The 15,000-nt window shown below is 45.8% G+C and overlaps 1 gene segment (V, D, J or C); it reads left to right on the plus strand.

Annotated features, from left to right (window-relative positions):
- Nucleotides 1-2,000: 2,000 nt before the first annotated feature.
- On the plus strand, nucleotides 2,001-2,433 carry LOC130123642 (T cell receptor alpha variable 38-2/delta variable 8-like; the record flags this gene model as incomplete). The annotated part of the segment is given in 2 exon segments: nucleotides 2,001-2,019; nucleotides 2,114-2,433. Coding segments are annotated over 2 exon segments (339 nt in total), but the record flags the coding sequence as incomplete, so codon positions are not given.
- Between the last annotated feature and the right edge of the window lie 12,567 nt (nucleotides 2,434-15,000).

The following is a 15,000-nucleotide window of genomic DNA, read 5'->3' on the forward strand; positions in this document are numbered from 1 at the left end:
TTTAAGATATTGTGACTTGTTTTTAAGTCTTTAAATGGGCTGGCACCACTTTATTTATCTGAGCTAACACATCATCATACACCAGTCAGAGCACTCAGGTCAACACACCAGATGCTCTTACATGTCCCGAGATCCAGGCTGGAGAATATGGGCGACAGAGCCTTTGCAGTGGCTGCTGCCCTTGATCTCTGGAACAATCTACCAGGACACATCAGATCTGCTCAGACCCCAGAGACTTTTAAATCTGTGGTAAAGACCTACCCCTTCTCGCTGGCATTCAATCCAAGTTGAGCTGGACACCGTGATTTTACTGTGCAAATATCATTTTACTCTTATGTTTAATTATTTACATTCTATGTTCTTTATTTTATTGTGTTTTCGTTACATAATTTTATTATATGTGTCACTTGTTTTATATTGTGTTTTAAGCTTGTACAACACTTTGATCAACTGTGGCTGTTTTGAATGTGCTATATAAATAAACTTGAGTTGACTTGATGTAAAGAGAAAAAGGCCAATTTAAAGGTAATATAATATGAAATTGTAATAGGCTATTCAATCCATTAAAGATTAGATCAACCTTAAACCAGGATATTCTGAGTGTTTTATTCGTATATTCCTGCTAAACCGGTCTGGTCAGTGAATTGTAATGAGCGATCAAAGGGAGAGACCAAGACCTAAGCTCGAAGGCCTCATGCAAGGAAGTTCATGAGACACTTTACCGAACGAAGGATGGGTTTTGTTTTCAAGTGACTGGTGAGTCCTACTCTATTAATTATCTATAGAGTTGATTAACATTGTTGTTGACAATGCTCAAATTTGCAGTTGTGAGATTTGTCACCTAATTTTTGCAGCATGCAGTACAGACTTCTCTTCTTGACTGACTCTTTACATCCCATAATTCCCTCCCAGAGCCTCCAATTCCATCGACGGTTGCACCCCACAGTACTGTTTTCTCCGATAGCTCCCCCCACTGGCCTCATGTGTCATTAACCCTCACACTGGAAGTTTTCCCCATATAGACTACTATTAGGCACGGGGCCTCTTATCCACACAACATGTTACGGCTGGACTGGCATGTGGACCACAGTGTGCTAACTCCGCTAGTTAAATCAGCTGTATATATGCAGAAGGCATGTCATAAGTTTGCCCTCTACAATATCCGATCTATTCCCAACAAAGCCCCTCTGGTCAACGACTTCATCACAGAGCACAAACTGGACTGTTTATGTCTGACAGAAACCTGACAGTCACAAATTGATTTCTGCAGCTAAATTAAACAAATCCACCATGTTTGTTTATGCAAACCTTGGTGTTCTTGCAGAGGAGGCGGCCTTGAGCAGATTTATTGTGATAGTGTAAAACTAGCACCACTCTCTCTACTTGATCAATCTTGCTTTGAACTGCTGGCTGTTGAGCTCTATGAACTTACACCCACCATAGTTTCTGCTCTGTGCAGACCACCTAAGGCATCGAATATTTTTCCAAATACTCCATCAACTTTGCTATGATTCCATCAGCTGATTAGCACATCACAACCACCCTCTTTAATGTAACAGGATGAATGTACTTTTCCAAAAACAATGATTTCCACATTTTTGTTTGTTGTCAATGTTATTCATAAGACAATGCAATTCTTCTTCAGGTTTTCTCCATAAAAGACAAACTAAGAAAAAAAAATCTAAATACTAGTTATGTACAATATTAAATGTGTGATTCATTTGCAAAGTTTAACCAACATGCATTCAACTTTACATCAATCACACAAATAATAACATAACACTTGCTCATTGTTTTAAAGGCAATTCCCCTCAACAGGAATATGATCTAAAATGTGTTGTACTGTCTGAACCATTCAACAAGCCCCTCCTTCAAATCTACCACTTAGTGTTGGAGATTAAACAAGGTTCCACAGTGAGACACAGGAAGTCCTCTCTGGTCACTGGAGCTCATAGTTACTGAACAGAAGAGCTATGAGCTTCCTGCTCATCTCACTGCTGTTGGCTGCTATGTGCTTTGGTAGGACACAACTCTATGTTTGCTTGTTATTAATCTGAACTTTGTCTTATTGATTCTTTTCCTCACACTGACACCGTCTGTTGTTGTCCCACAGAATGCAGAGCTCAAAAAGACAACGTGCTCCAACCCAAAGGAGATGTGACTGTTAGTGAGGGAGAGACAGTAACACTGGACTGTCACTATAACACCAGTGGATCAAGTGCATATCTTTACTGGTACAGACAGGCTGCAGATGACAAGCCCACATTCATTCTGAGCCGCTTTTCTGTTGGATCAGGGAACACAGCGGACGGGTTCAAGGAGAGATTTGATTCCAGCCTGGATTCCAGCTCAAGATCAGTTCCTCTGAAGATCCAGAGTCTGCAGCTGTCTGACTCTGCTGTGTACTACTGTGCTCTGAGGCCCACAGTGACAGGAAACTGCAAGACGTACTACAAAAACCTTTGGAGTGTCTATCAAGAATCCAGAGACAACGCAATTTTAAACCACATCCACTAGAGGGCAGTATTCACATTTTAATCTCATCACTCCTTGTTGAAGAAAAACAAATTGGACAGTTTGACAAGCCAGCTTCCTACAACTGCTGATTTGTCCAATGTGTCAATACAACATTCAAAAACATTTTATTCTGCATTGAAATGTTAAATTCTCTTGATAAAGAAAATTATTAATGTCATATGTAATTTCATTTAACAGAAGATAGTCCTGTATCGTATTCTAGTGTTAGAAGAAAACATAACTGTAAATCTCATACTGTCTCACCAAGCAGAACAACTAAGTGACATAAGGTTAAGATATTGTGACTTGTTTTTAAGTCTTTAAATGGGCTGGCACCACTTTATTTATCTGAGCTAACACATCATCATACACCAGTCAGAGCACTCAGGTCAACACACCAGATGCTCTTACATGTCCCGAGATCCAGGCTGGAGAATAGGGGCGACAGAGCCTTTGCAGTGGCTGCTGCCCTTGATCTCTGGAACAATCTACCAGGACACATCAGATCTGCTCAGACCCCAGACTTTTAAATCTGTGGTAAAGACCTACCCCTTCTCGCTGGCATTCAATCCAAGTTGAGCTGGACACCGTGATTTTACTGTGCAAATATCATTTTACTCTTATGTTTCATTATTTACATTCTATATTCTTTATTTTATTATGTTGTCGTTACATAATTTTATTCTTATATGTGTCACTTGTTTTATATTGTATTTTAAGCTTGTACAACACTTTGCTTCAACTGTGGTTGTTTTGAATGTGCTATATAAATAAACTTGAGTTGACTTGACTTGATGTAAAGAGAAAAAGGCCAATTTAAAGGTAATATAATATGAAATTGTAATAGGCTATTCAATCCATTAAAGATTAGATCAACCTTAAACCAGGATATTCTGAGTGTTTTATTCATATATTCTTGCTAAACCGGTCTGGTCAGTGAATTGTAATGAGCGATCAAAGGGAGAGACCAAGACCTAAGCTCGAAGGCCTCATGCAGGGAAGTTCATGAGACACTTTACTGAACGAAGGATGGGTTTTGTTTTCAAGGGACTGGTGAGTCCTACTCTATTAATTATCTATAGAGTTGATTAACATTGTTGTTGACAATGCTCAAATTTGCAGTTGTGAGATTTGTCCCCTAATTTTTGCAGCATGCAGTACAGACTTCTCTGCTTGACTGACTCTTTACATCCGATAATTCCCTCCCAGAGCCTCCGATTCCATCGACGGTTGCACCCCACAGTAGTTTTCTCCGATAGCTCCCCCCACTGGCCTCATCTGTCATTAACCCTCTTACTGGGGGTTTTCCCCATATAGACTACTATTAGGCACTGGGTCTCTTATCCACACAACATATTACGGCTGGACTGGCATGTGGACCACAGTGTGCTAACTCCTCTAGTTAAATCAGCTGTATATATGCAGAAGGCATGTCATAAGTTTGCCCTCTACAATATCCGATCTATTCCCAACAAAGCCCCTCTGGTCAACGACTTCATCACAGAGCACAAACTGGACTATTTATGTCTGACAGAAACCTGACAGTCACAAATTGATTTCTACAGCTAAATTAAACAAATCCACCATGTTTGTTTATGCAAACCTTGGTCTCCTTGCAGAGGAGGCGGCCTTGAGCAGATTTATTGTGATAGTTTAAAACTAGTGTAGAGCCGAAGGAACGGAGAAGACCGTAGGTTCACACTTTAGCCGTGTAGGCAACTTTCTTTCATCCACGGTAAATCAGAGACAACAAAACCACAGCTCGACTGAGCGGAGGCGGCAAGAATCCTCAGAAAACTGGCTGGACAACCATAACTTAACCCTGCGGTAACCTGCCAGGGCAACCCTGACTTAACCCTTAGTTCCCGGGGTGAATTCTGTCCCCAATACGTGTCCACCACATGAGCCCCCCCAGAATTCGCCCTAGTAATCGAAGTCAGGCAGGCGAGGGGGCCGACAGGCCGTCCGCGGCGGCTCCGGGTAACCGGGGCCGGAGTGTCTCTGGGAGGCACTGACGTGGGCCTGCGGAGGTCGGCCTGAGGAGCAGAAGAGGCAGCGCGGGCCTCCACGGGGGGAGGAGGCGGAGCCGGGGGACGACCGCGACGAGGAGGTTGGGCTAACTCCAACGGCTGCGTCAAGTCCAGGTGTGCAGGTTTAACTCGGTCTACTGAAACATGCTTGGCCGTGCCCCCAAAATCCACCACCAGGTGCTTAGTTCCCCATTCCAGGACGTGGAAGGGGCCGTCATAAGGGGGCGGTGTGCGTCGTGACGGATGAACACGTACTCCGCTGACTGCAGACCTGGGGGCACCTGGGACACCGGAGCGCCGTGTTGGGCGGTAGGGACGGGTGTGAAAGCTCTGACCCCGTCCAGCAAGGAGGCTCGTTGGTCCACAGCTGACCAGGGACGCGTTGCGTTGGGCATGAAATCGCTTGGGACTCGCAGTGGCGTGCCGTACACCAGCTCCGCAGAGGAGGCTTGTAGGTCTTCCTTCGGGGCGGTCCGCAGGCCCAGCATGACCCATGGGAGCTTGTCGACCCAGTTGCAGTCCTTGAGAGTAGCCCGAAGCGCAGCCTTCATGGACCGGTGGAAGCGCTCACATAGGCCGTTCGCCTGAGGGTGGTAGGCGGTAGTGCGGTGAAGCTTGACGCCCAGAGCCTCACCCACAGCACTCCATAGCTCCGAGGTAAACTGTGGCCCGCGGTCAGATGAAAGGTCGGAAGGCGTACCGAAACGTGAGACCCACGACCCAATAAAAGCCCGGGCCACATCAGCAGACGTCGTGGATGCCAGGGGAACAGCTTCAGGCCAGCGCGTAGTCCTGTCCACCACAGTGAAGAGGTAGGTGAACCCATGGGAGGGGGGTAGGGGACCAACCAGGTTGACGTGGACATGGTCAAATCGTCTCTCCGGCACTGCGAAGCATTCCAGGGGCGCCTTAATGTGGCGGTGTATCTTAGCCCGCTGACAGGCAACACACGAGTCGGCCCACGCTTTCACGTCTCTCTTAAGTCCCTCCCACACAAACTTAGCAGAGGTCAGGCGCACGGATGGCTTACCGCCTGGATGAGAGAGGCCGTGCACAGCTTCAAATACGGGGTGTCTCCAGCTGTCCGGGACGATGGGCCTGGGCTGTCCTGTGGAGATGTCACACAGGAGGGTGACACCTGTGTCGCTGAAAGGAACGTCCTGCAGGCGGAGCCCCGTGTCGGAGGTCTGGAGACGGAGGATGCTCGGGTCCGTGGCCTGGTCAGCGGCCATCTGTGCATAGTCCAGGCGTAGGTGGACCGCTCCAATCACTGCCCTAGAGAGGTAGTCAGCTACCTGGTTAGACTTACCAGCGATGTGCTGGATGTCAGTAGTGAATTCCGAAATGTAGGAGAGTTGTCGCTGCTGGCGAGCGGACCATGGCTCGGCCGTCTTGGACATGGCAAACGTGAGGGGCTTGTGGTCCACGTACGCAGTAAACTCGCGGCCCTCTAGCAGGAAACGGAAATGCCGGACGGCGAGCCAGAGACCGAGGAGTTCCCTGTCAAAAGTACTATACTTGCGCTCTCGGGGTGTAAGCTGGCGACTGAAAAAGGCCAAAGGCTGCCAAGTCCCCCCCACCCACTGCTCGTGAACCGCACCAACAGCATAGTCCGATGCATCCGTGGTTATGGAAATAGGCACTGTAGGTGAAGGATGCGCTAGCAGGGTAGCCTGGGAGAGCGCAGCTTTAGTCTCGGTGAACGCACGGTCCCGCTCTGCTGTCCAGTCGACCGCCTGGTTGGGGGACATGCCTTTCAGTGCCTCGTACAGTGGCCGGATGATAAAGGCGGCTCGGGGAATGAAGCGGTGGTAGAATGTCACCATCCCGATGAACTCCCTGAGCGCACGAGCTGTTTGGGGGCGCGGAAAGGCCGCCACCGCTTCCACCTTTGAGGGCAGGGGGACCGCCCTGTCCCCAGTGATGCGGTGCCCGAGGAAATCAATGGCCGTCAGCCCGAACCAGCACTTCGCCGGGTTGACGATCAGCCCATGCTGGCTGAGGCGTGTGAAGAGGGTGTGAAGATGGGACAGGTGTTCTTCCTCGGAGGCGCTGGCGATGAGTATGTCGTCCAAATAGACGAAGATGAAAGGAAGGCCACGGAGCACTGAATCCATCAGCCGCTGAAAGGACTGGGCCGCGTTTTTGAGTCCAAATGGCATTCGTAGGAATTCAAATAGGCCGAATGGGGTAGTCACCGCTGTCTTGGGGATGTCCGAGGGGTGCACGGGAACTTGATGATAACCACGGACCAGGTCGACTTTTGAGAAGACGCGTTTGCCAGACAGGTTTGCAGAAAAGTCCTGGATATGCGGGACAGGATAGCGGTCGGGCGTGGTGGCGTCATTTAGTCGGCGGTAGTCCTCGCATGGGCGCCAACCTCCATCAGGCTTAGCGACGATGTGGAGTGGGGACGCCCACGGGCTGTCAGAGCGGCGGATGATCCCCATGCGTTCCAGGTGCTCGAACTCAGACTTGGCAATGGCGCATTTGGCGGGGTCGAGACGCCTGGCTCTGGCGTAGACCGGGGGCCCCTTCGTAGCAATGTGATGATCCACCCCATGCTTAACGGTGGGTGCAGAGAAGGTAGGCTGGGTGAGGTCAGGGAACTCAGCGAGGAGGTGGTTGAATTTGTCTGCCTCTGAGAGAGAGTTGGCAAGCCCTGCATAGGCCGCTTCCACCCGCGTACATGCGAAGGAGGAGAAGGTTAAGGCGTCGACCAGACGGCTGTTCTGAATGTCCACCAGCAAACCGTAAGCGCACAAAAAATCAGCTCCGAGGAGGGGAAGCGTTACATTGGCCATGACGAACTCCCATGTGAAACGTTGTCCACCAAAACACACTTCTACAGACCGCACGCCGTAGGTGTGGATAGGGCTGCCGTCAGCCGTCGCCAACTGGGGGCCCCGCTCCCCGCCCATGATGTCGACGTCAGTAGCAAGGAGCACGCTTCTCTGTGCGCCCGTGTCAAGCTTTATGGTGGCGTGCTCCACATCTGAAGCATGTTAGCCCTTGTCTCGTGGCATTGTCTCTCGTGGACACTGGCGGTCCCGTGGTTGTGTCCACCGGCTGCACACCCACAGCTCCTGCGGGCGGCGCTGCAGCCGCAGTTCCCCGGTCCATGATTTTAGCGTTCGATGTGACGGATTCAATTAGTCCAGCAATAGTCACAGCCTTTTCCAGAGTTAGGGGCACCTCCAGCATCAAACGCTCTCTTATCTGATTGGAGTTAGTCTTTTCCACCAACTGGTCCCGTAGCACGTCATCCTTAAACGTTTTAGAGTCGCACGCAGCAGCAAGTTCTCTCAGCGCGGACACGTACCGTGCCACTGATTCTCCGTGATGCTGACTCCGTTGTCTAAACTTATATCTTTCAGCCACCACCTTAACAGCAGTGTAGCACTGTAGATGTTGACAGTTGACTAGGACCAGTTCTAGGTACGTAGGAGCAGTTTATAACTAGCATCAAATGATTGGTCATGGCTTTGGTGCATCTTCAGGACACCATCAGCATACTATTTGACAATGTTCATGATCAATGTTTCTCATTAACTTGATAGAGACGGTTGGACCTCCACCTTCCTATGACATTAGTTACATCACATGAATGACTGACTTCAAGCCTTTAACTTTAGTTTTCATGGTGGCTGGAGTCTGGTTTCAGGACTCATGTCTTTGCTTACTTGTTGTCATTTAGTCCATTCAGGTTCTTCATAGTGATGAAGAGTCATGTAGAGCTGAGTGGAATCACAGCTGAATCCTCAGAGATACACTGAGATGCTAAAACTTCTTCAAATTATGAAAACAGATCAACAGTCTGAGGATGATTTTAGGTTTCAGACATCTACAATTAAAATGATGAGGGAAAAACAAACCTTTATTTCTTTCCAAATACTCCATCAGCTTTGCTGTGATTCCATCAGTTTATTAGCACATCACACCCCACACTCTTTAATGACACAGGATGAATGTACTTTTCCAAAACAAAGATTTCTGAATTTTTATTATCTATGTTATTCATAACACAACGCAATTATTCTTCAGGTGTTCTTCATAAAAGGCAAAAGAAAAAAAACAAAAACAAAAAACAAAACAAAACACAAACAAAAACAAAATCCAAATAATAAATAGCTCAAATTTTAAATATTTGAATATTAAATGTCTTTCATTTTCAAAGATGAACCAAAATGGATTCAACTTTATAAGAATCACATAAATAAGAACAACATAATACGTATTGATTGTTTTAAAGACAAGTCCCCTCAACAGGAATATGATGTAACTTATACATTTTAACTTATTTTAAACTTATTTTTAGCTGGGTCTTCATGTGTGTATATCTTATACTGTGTTTGCTGTGTTTGTCTGTGTCTGTCTTGCACTGTTTGGTGAAGCCACAGCCCTCATTTCATTTTTAACATGTGCCTGCACATTGTTTTTAATGACAATAAAATTGAATTGAATTGAATTGAATGTAAAACGTGTTTTACTGTCTGAACCTGTCAGCAGCAGTAATAACAGGGGATTGGTCATCAGCCCTGTCACTCTGAACAAGCCCCGCCTTCAAATCTACCACTTAGTGTTGGAGCTAAAACAAGGTTCCACAGTGAGACACAGGAAGTCCTCTCTGGTCACTGGAGCTCATAGTTACAGAACAGAAGAGCTATGAGCTTCCTGCTCATCTCACTGCTGTTGGCTGCTATGTGCTTTGGTAGGACACAACTCTTTGTTTGCTTGTTATTAATCTGAACTTTGTCTTGTTGATTCTTTTCCTCACACTGACACCGTCTGTTGTTGTCCCACAGAATGCAGAGCTCAAAAAGACAACGTGCTCCAACCCAAAGGAGGTGTGACTGTTAGTGAGGGAGAGACAGTAACACTGGACTGTCACTATAACACCAGTGGCTCAAATACATATCTTTACTGGTACACACAGGCTGCAGACGACAAGCCCACATTCATTCTGAGCCGCTTTTCTGTTGGATCAGGGAACACAGCGGACGGGTTCAAGGAGAGATTTGATTCCAGCCTGGATTCCAGCTCAAGATCAGTTCCTCTGAAGATCCAGAGTCTGCAGCTGTCTGACTCTGCTGTGTACTACTGTGCTCTGAGGCCCACAGTGACAGGAAACTGCAAGACGTACTACAAAAACCTTTGGAGTGTATATCAAGAATCCAGAGACAAAACAATGTTAAACCACATCCACTAGAGGGCAGTATTCATATTTTAATCTCATCGGCTACTTCTTGAAGAAAAACACATTGGACAGTTTGACAGGTCACCTTCCTACAACTGCTGATTCGTCCAATGTGTCAATCCAACATTCAAAAACATTTTAATCTGCGTTGAAACATTAAACTGTCTTGATGAAGAAAATTACTAATGTCTTATGTAGTTTTATTTAACAAATGGTACAGTCCTGTATTGATTCTAGTGTTAGGAGAAAAATAACTGTAAATCCCATACTGTCTCACATATAAACCAAAAGAAATAAAATACAAATAAAATAAAAGAATAAACCAAAAAACTAAATGACGTAAAGACAAAACGGCTCATTTAAAGGTAATATAAAATATGAAATTATAATATTAATGCTATTCAATTCATTAAAGATTAGATTAACCTTAAACCAGCATATTTTGATTGTTTTATTTGTATATTCTTGCTAAACCGATCTGGCCAGTGAATTGTAATGAGCGATCAAAGGGAGAGATCAGGACCTAAACTCGAAGGCCTCACACAGGAAGGCAAGGCCTTCACGAGATACTTTACCGAACGAAGGATGGGTTTTGTTTTCAAGTGACTGGTGAGTCCTACCCTATTAATTATCTATAGAGTTGATTAAGATTGTTGTTGACAGTGCTTGAATTTGCGGCTCAGAGATTTATCACCTAATTTTTGCAGCACGCCCTACACACTTCTCTATGTGACTGACTGTTTAAATCCCTCATTTCCCTCCCATAGCCTCTGTTTCCACCGATGGTTTCACCCCACAGGACTGTTTTCTCCGATAGCTCCCCCCACTGGCCTCATCAGTCATTAACCCTCTTACCAGGAGTTTTCCCCATACAGACTACTATTAGGCACCGGGCCTCTTATCCACATGACATATTACGACTTGACCTGGATGTGGACCACAGTGTGCTAACTCCACTAGTTAAAACAGGTGTTTATACGTGCACAACCTGTCAGAAGTTTGCCCTTTACAATATCCGATCTATTCCCAACAAAGCCCCTCAGGTCAATAACGCCATCACAGAGCACAAACTGGACTATGTATGTCTGACGGAAACCTGCCAGTCACAGAATGACTTTCTAGAGCTAAATTCCGCAACTTTGTTTACACATGCAAACCTCGGTCTTCAGGCAGAGGAGGCGGCCTTGTGCAGATTCATTGTGATAGTATAAAACCAACACCACTCTCTCTACTTGATCACTCTTCCTTTGAACCGCTGGCTGTTAAGCTCTATGGACCTTCACCCACCATTGTTGCTGCTCTGTACAGACCACCTAAGGCTGGAATATTTTTATCACTAAACACTCAACAGTTTTAACCACCCTTAGTACAACGTCTCCCTATTTAATCCTAATGGAGGGTTTATAAATGTTCATTTTGATAACACTGCGTGGTGATGCTAAGGGACCACTCGAAGACACACGTCTGTTAGCATACACTTCTTTACTTGAACAACCCACGTCACACTCCTCCTCCCCTCTTACAGTCACTTACATCCTATCTTGTCCTCTAGCTCCCCCTACTGTCCTCCAACTGCATCAACTTAAGACATCACATATCCCCTTTGCAAAAGATAACATTTATATCATCACCAACTATACATCATTCCGATGCTTATGCTGAACTGCATTAGCTATAAGCAGTCTTACAATAACAACAGAATACCACCTTGACCATAAAACAAATAACAGTTTCGAAATAACAGTCTCATGCAGGCAATACTAGGTCATTAAAAATAACGGATTTGAAATAACAGTTTCACACAGACAGTACTAGGTCTATAAGAAATAACAGTATCAAAATAACAGTTTCATACCAACAATAGGCTATTCTTGTTTTAGTTTACCGTCCCCACATAGCACAGCCCTGTGCCCAAGCAGGTGGCCTCCTGACCCTGACCTCTCGCAGAGGGGGCTGAGCATGTAGTGGGTCAGGCTGGACTCAGCTACAGTCTATGTCAGGCCCCTGACCCTGAAGGGGTAGGGCAGACACGAGATAGGATGCATTCCATGTGCGCCCATGAGACAGCCTGTAAGTGTACTGGCCTCTTTGCTCATGCACCTGAAGAGGGGAAGAGTACTTTGACTGTCTCTTGCGTAGTTTACCTGGTCTCCTAACTCTGACCCAAGACCCAGGAGGAAAGTGCACCGCTTTTGCTCCTCTCTTCATGTCTGCATACTCCTTCATCTTCCTCTGCTTCTCTTTCACTGTTTGTGCTGTGTTTTGTGCTTGTAGGGATGTGACAGGCTGTGGTTTGTGGAGGCCTGTCACATGGACTTTGGTGTGTGTCTGAAGTCCGTGCAACAGCTCTGCAGGGGAGCATTGAGTGGTGGCATGCCTGGTTGCTCTGCAGAAAGTCTCTGGTTGATGCTGTCCACTCCTTTCCTTCTATTTTCGCAGTCAGCAGACTATACTTCAGACATCGATTAAATCTCTCAATTTCCCCATTGGCCTGGGGGTAGTAGAGTGAGGAGTGTTTGCGTGCAATTCCCCTGTCCTTGTGAAAGGATTCCAATTCCTGTGAAATCAGTTGACTCCCATTGTATGAGATGAACTCTTTTGGGTTTCCTACCCTGCTGAACACTGTAGACAGGAAGTGGATCACTGGATTAATGGCGTATGACACAGTGGCATGTAGAGTTCCACTCAGAGGAATAGGATTGCCTCCGTAACTCACAAGTTTCAGTGTCGGGTGTACTCAGTGGGGTGTTTGGGAAAAGTTGCATTAACATTGCACTTGGAAGGATTGAAACGGCAGAGCCCGTGTCCAGCAAAAGTTCCACATTTTGTGTTGTCTGCCCCTCAACAGCCATCTGTACTGTGCACATTATTTTATTCCCAGTGCGAGCTACAGTGTCTACATTTAATATAGTCACTTCAGACACAGTGCTCTCTACTTGTTCCACATCATCTGTAATTCCACTTACTCTCTTTGCCCCCCTACACACCTTTGCAAAATGCCCCTGTTTCCTGCAGTTATTACAGCGGGCCGTCCTGGCAGGGCAAGATGGGTAGGAAGCTTTATGGTGGCGTGCTCCACATCTGAAGCATGTTAGCCCTTGTCTCGTGGCATTGTCTCTCGTGGACACTGGCGGTCCCGTGGTTGTGTCCACCGGCTGCACACCCACAGCTCCTGCGGGCGGCGCTGCAGCCGCAGTTCCCCGGTCCATGATTTTAGCGTTCGATGTGACGGATTCAATTAGTCCAGCAATAGTCACAGCCTTTTCCAGAGTTAGGGGCACCTCCAGCATCAAACGCTCTCTTATCTGATTGGAGTTAGTCTTTTCCACCAACTGGTCCCGTAGCACGTCATCCTCAAACGTTTTAGAGTCGCACGCAGCAGCAAGTTCTCTCAGCGCGGACACGTACCGTGCCACTGATTCTCCGTGATGCTGACTCCGTTGTCTAAACTTATATCTTTCAGCCACCACCTTAACAGCAGTGTAGCACTGTAGATGTTGACAGTTGACTAGGACCAGTTCTAGGTACGTAGGAGCAGTTTATAACTAGCATCAAATGATTGCAGACCACAGACCAGGGAATAAAGTTTGAACTGCCGGCTTGTTTTTATATAAAGAATTGTAAACATAGACAGAGAAACATACACAATTACACAATAACACAGTGAGAATGGATAAATTCCTTGAAACCTCTTGTTTTATGATTTAACCCTTATTAAACCACTATTTTGAGTTTCAGATATTTTAGATAGATATTTTAGTTCTAATTTAGGATCCTTTAATTCTAATTTGAAGTTGTCGCTTGTTTGAGTTGACAAATTATGTTAATTTGTTTTATGTTCTATTTTGTTCCATTGGGCCTTTAAGTTTCAGTTCTAATTTCCATTAACCTAAGTTACTTAACCAGTAAATCAGAATGCCAAAAGTAACACACAACTGCATTACCCCATGAACAGTATGAATGAGTAATAAACTCAGCCGATACTGCGATTAACAATACAATATCAGATCAAAAATCAAAGTCAATAATCAATGTAGGCTATAATCGGTCCTTTTTGGAAAGTCCGTTGTTGCTCCAATGAGCCCAACTACGTTTTGCAGTAACAAACTGGAAGTTTCAGTCCTACCACAATCCAGGTGCTCGAATCTGTAGGCTGCTGTCCTGAGAATGAGCTGTCTGCAGCCGCAGACAGACCACGTGGATCCAGCAGGGCTCCTATAGGTGGCTCGCCATCTTGTTTCCAGCTTGGGGTAAGAAACACCAAGCGCGATCTTCCCAATCCAAGAAAAACCTGGCCTGCATTATAACAGGCGCATCACACACGCAAAGGCGTTAGTTTACATATCTCTCAATAAAATAATCAAAAGAAAACAACAGAAGTACCGACTGACATGGTCAATCTACCCACCGCTAAAACGTGACGCAGTTTAATTTCTGTGCTAATACGCCATGCTGCTGCGGCCTAGCTGGAAGGAGCTAGCTTAGCAACTCGGTTTGCACAAAAGAAAAACACATTCTGAGTTCGGTTCACAAAAGAAAAACACATTCTGAGTTCGGTTCACAAAAGAAAAACACATTCTGAATTCGGTTCACGAAAGAAAAACGTGGCTCCTCAACAATCTTTACACAAGTTATGATCCACAACATAACGGAGCTACTTATAGCTTTAACTAGCCTATGCACACAGACATTGTAAACGGACAGGTTCGGCTAGTTAGCATCGGCTAGTTAGCATCGGCTAGTTAGCAGTTGACTCACCAAGTCCTGGACGACACTCGGACACAACACAAAACCCAGGGCTCGGAGGAGGACCAGACCAACAAAACACTCAGCTTGGATAAAGAAAGAACCAACTGTAGCTCGCTGCCATTTCAAAGCAGAATCTTCTATCTCTCGTTCCAGCGGCTTCTCTCAAGCGTCTGCCTGGCGTTCTGAAACCGGGCTGCTTCTGGGACGTCCTCCCTCTCGAGCAAGGCAGCTGATTGGCTAATCGGCACTGCACGCGCTGCGTTCAAAGAAATAGCAATCTGAACCAACAATATGAATATGAATTTATCGGTACCACGAATTACTTATCTACTGTTCACTATTTATTTGCAAAATGAATAATTATGATTATTTATTATTGTAAACTACTAATAAGACACATTAGCCCCCTAGCTAACGGGTCTGACCCTTTAGCCGAGCGGTTAGTGACGTCGTCTTGTGGTGCATTACACCACAAGGCGACGTCATTATTTATTTTGTCTTACTGAC

Source organism: Lampris incognitus, chromosome 14 (assembly GCF_029633865.1).
Source record: "Lampris incognitus isolate fLamInc1 chromosome 14, fLamInc1.hap2, whole genome shotgun sequence".
Lineage (NCBI taxonomy): Eukaryota > Metazoa > Chordata > Actinopteri > Lampriformes > Lampridae > Lampris > Lampris incognitus.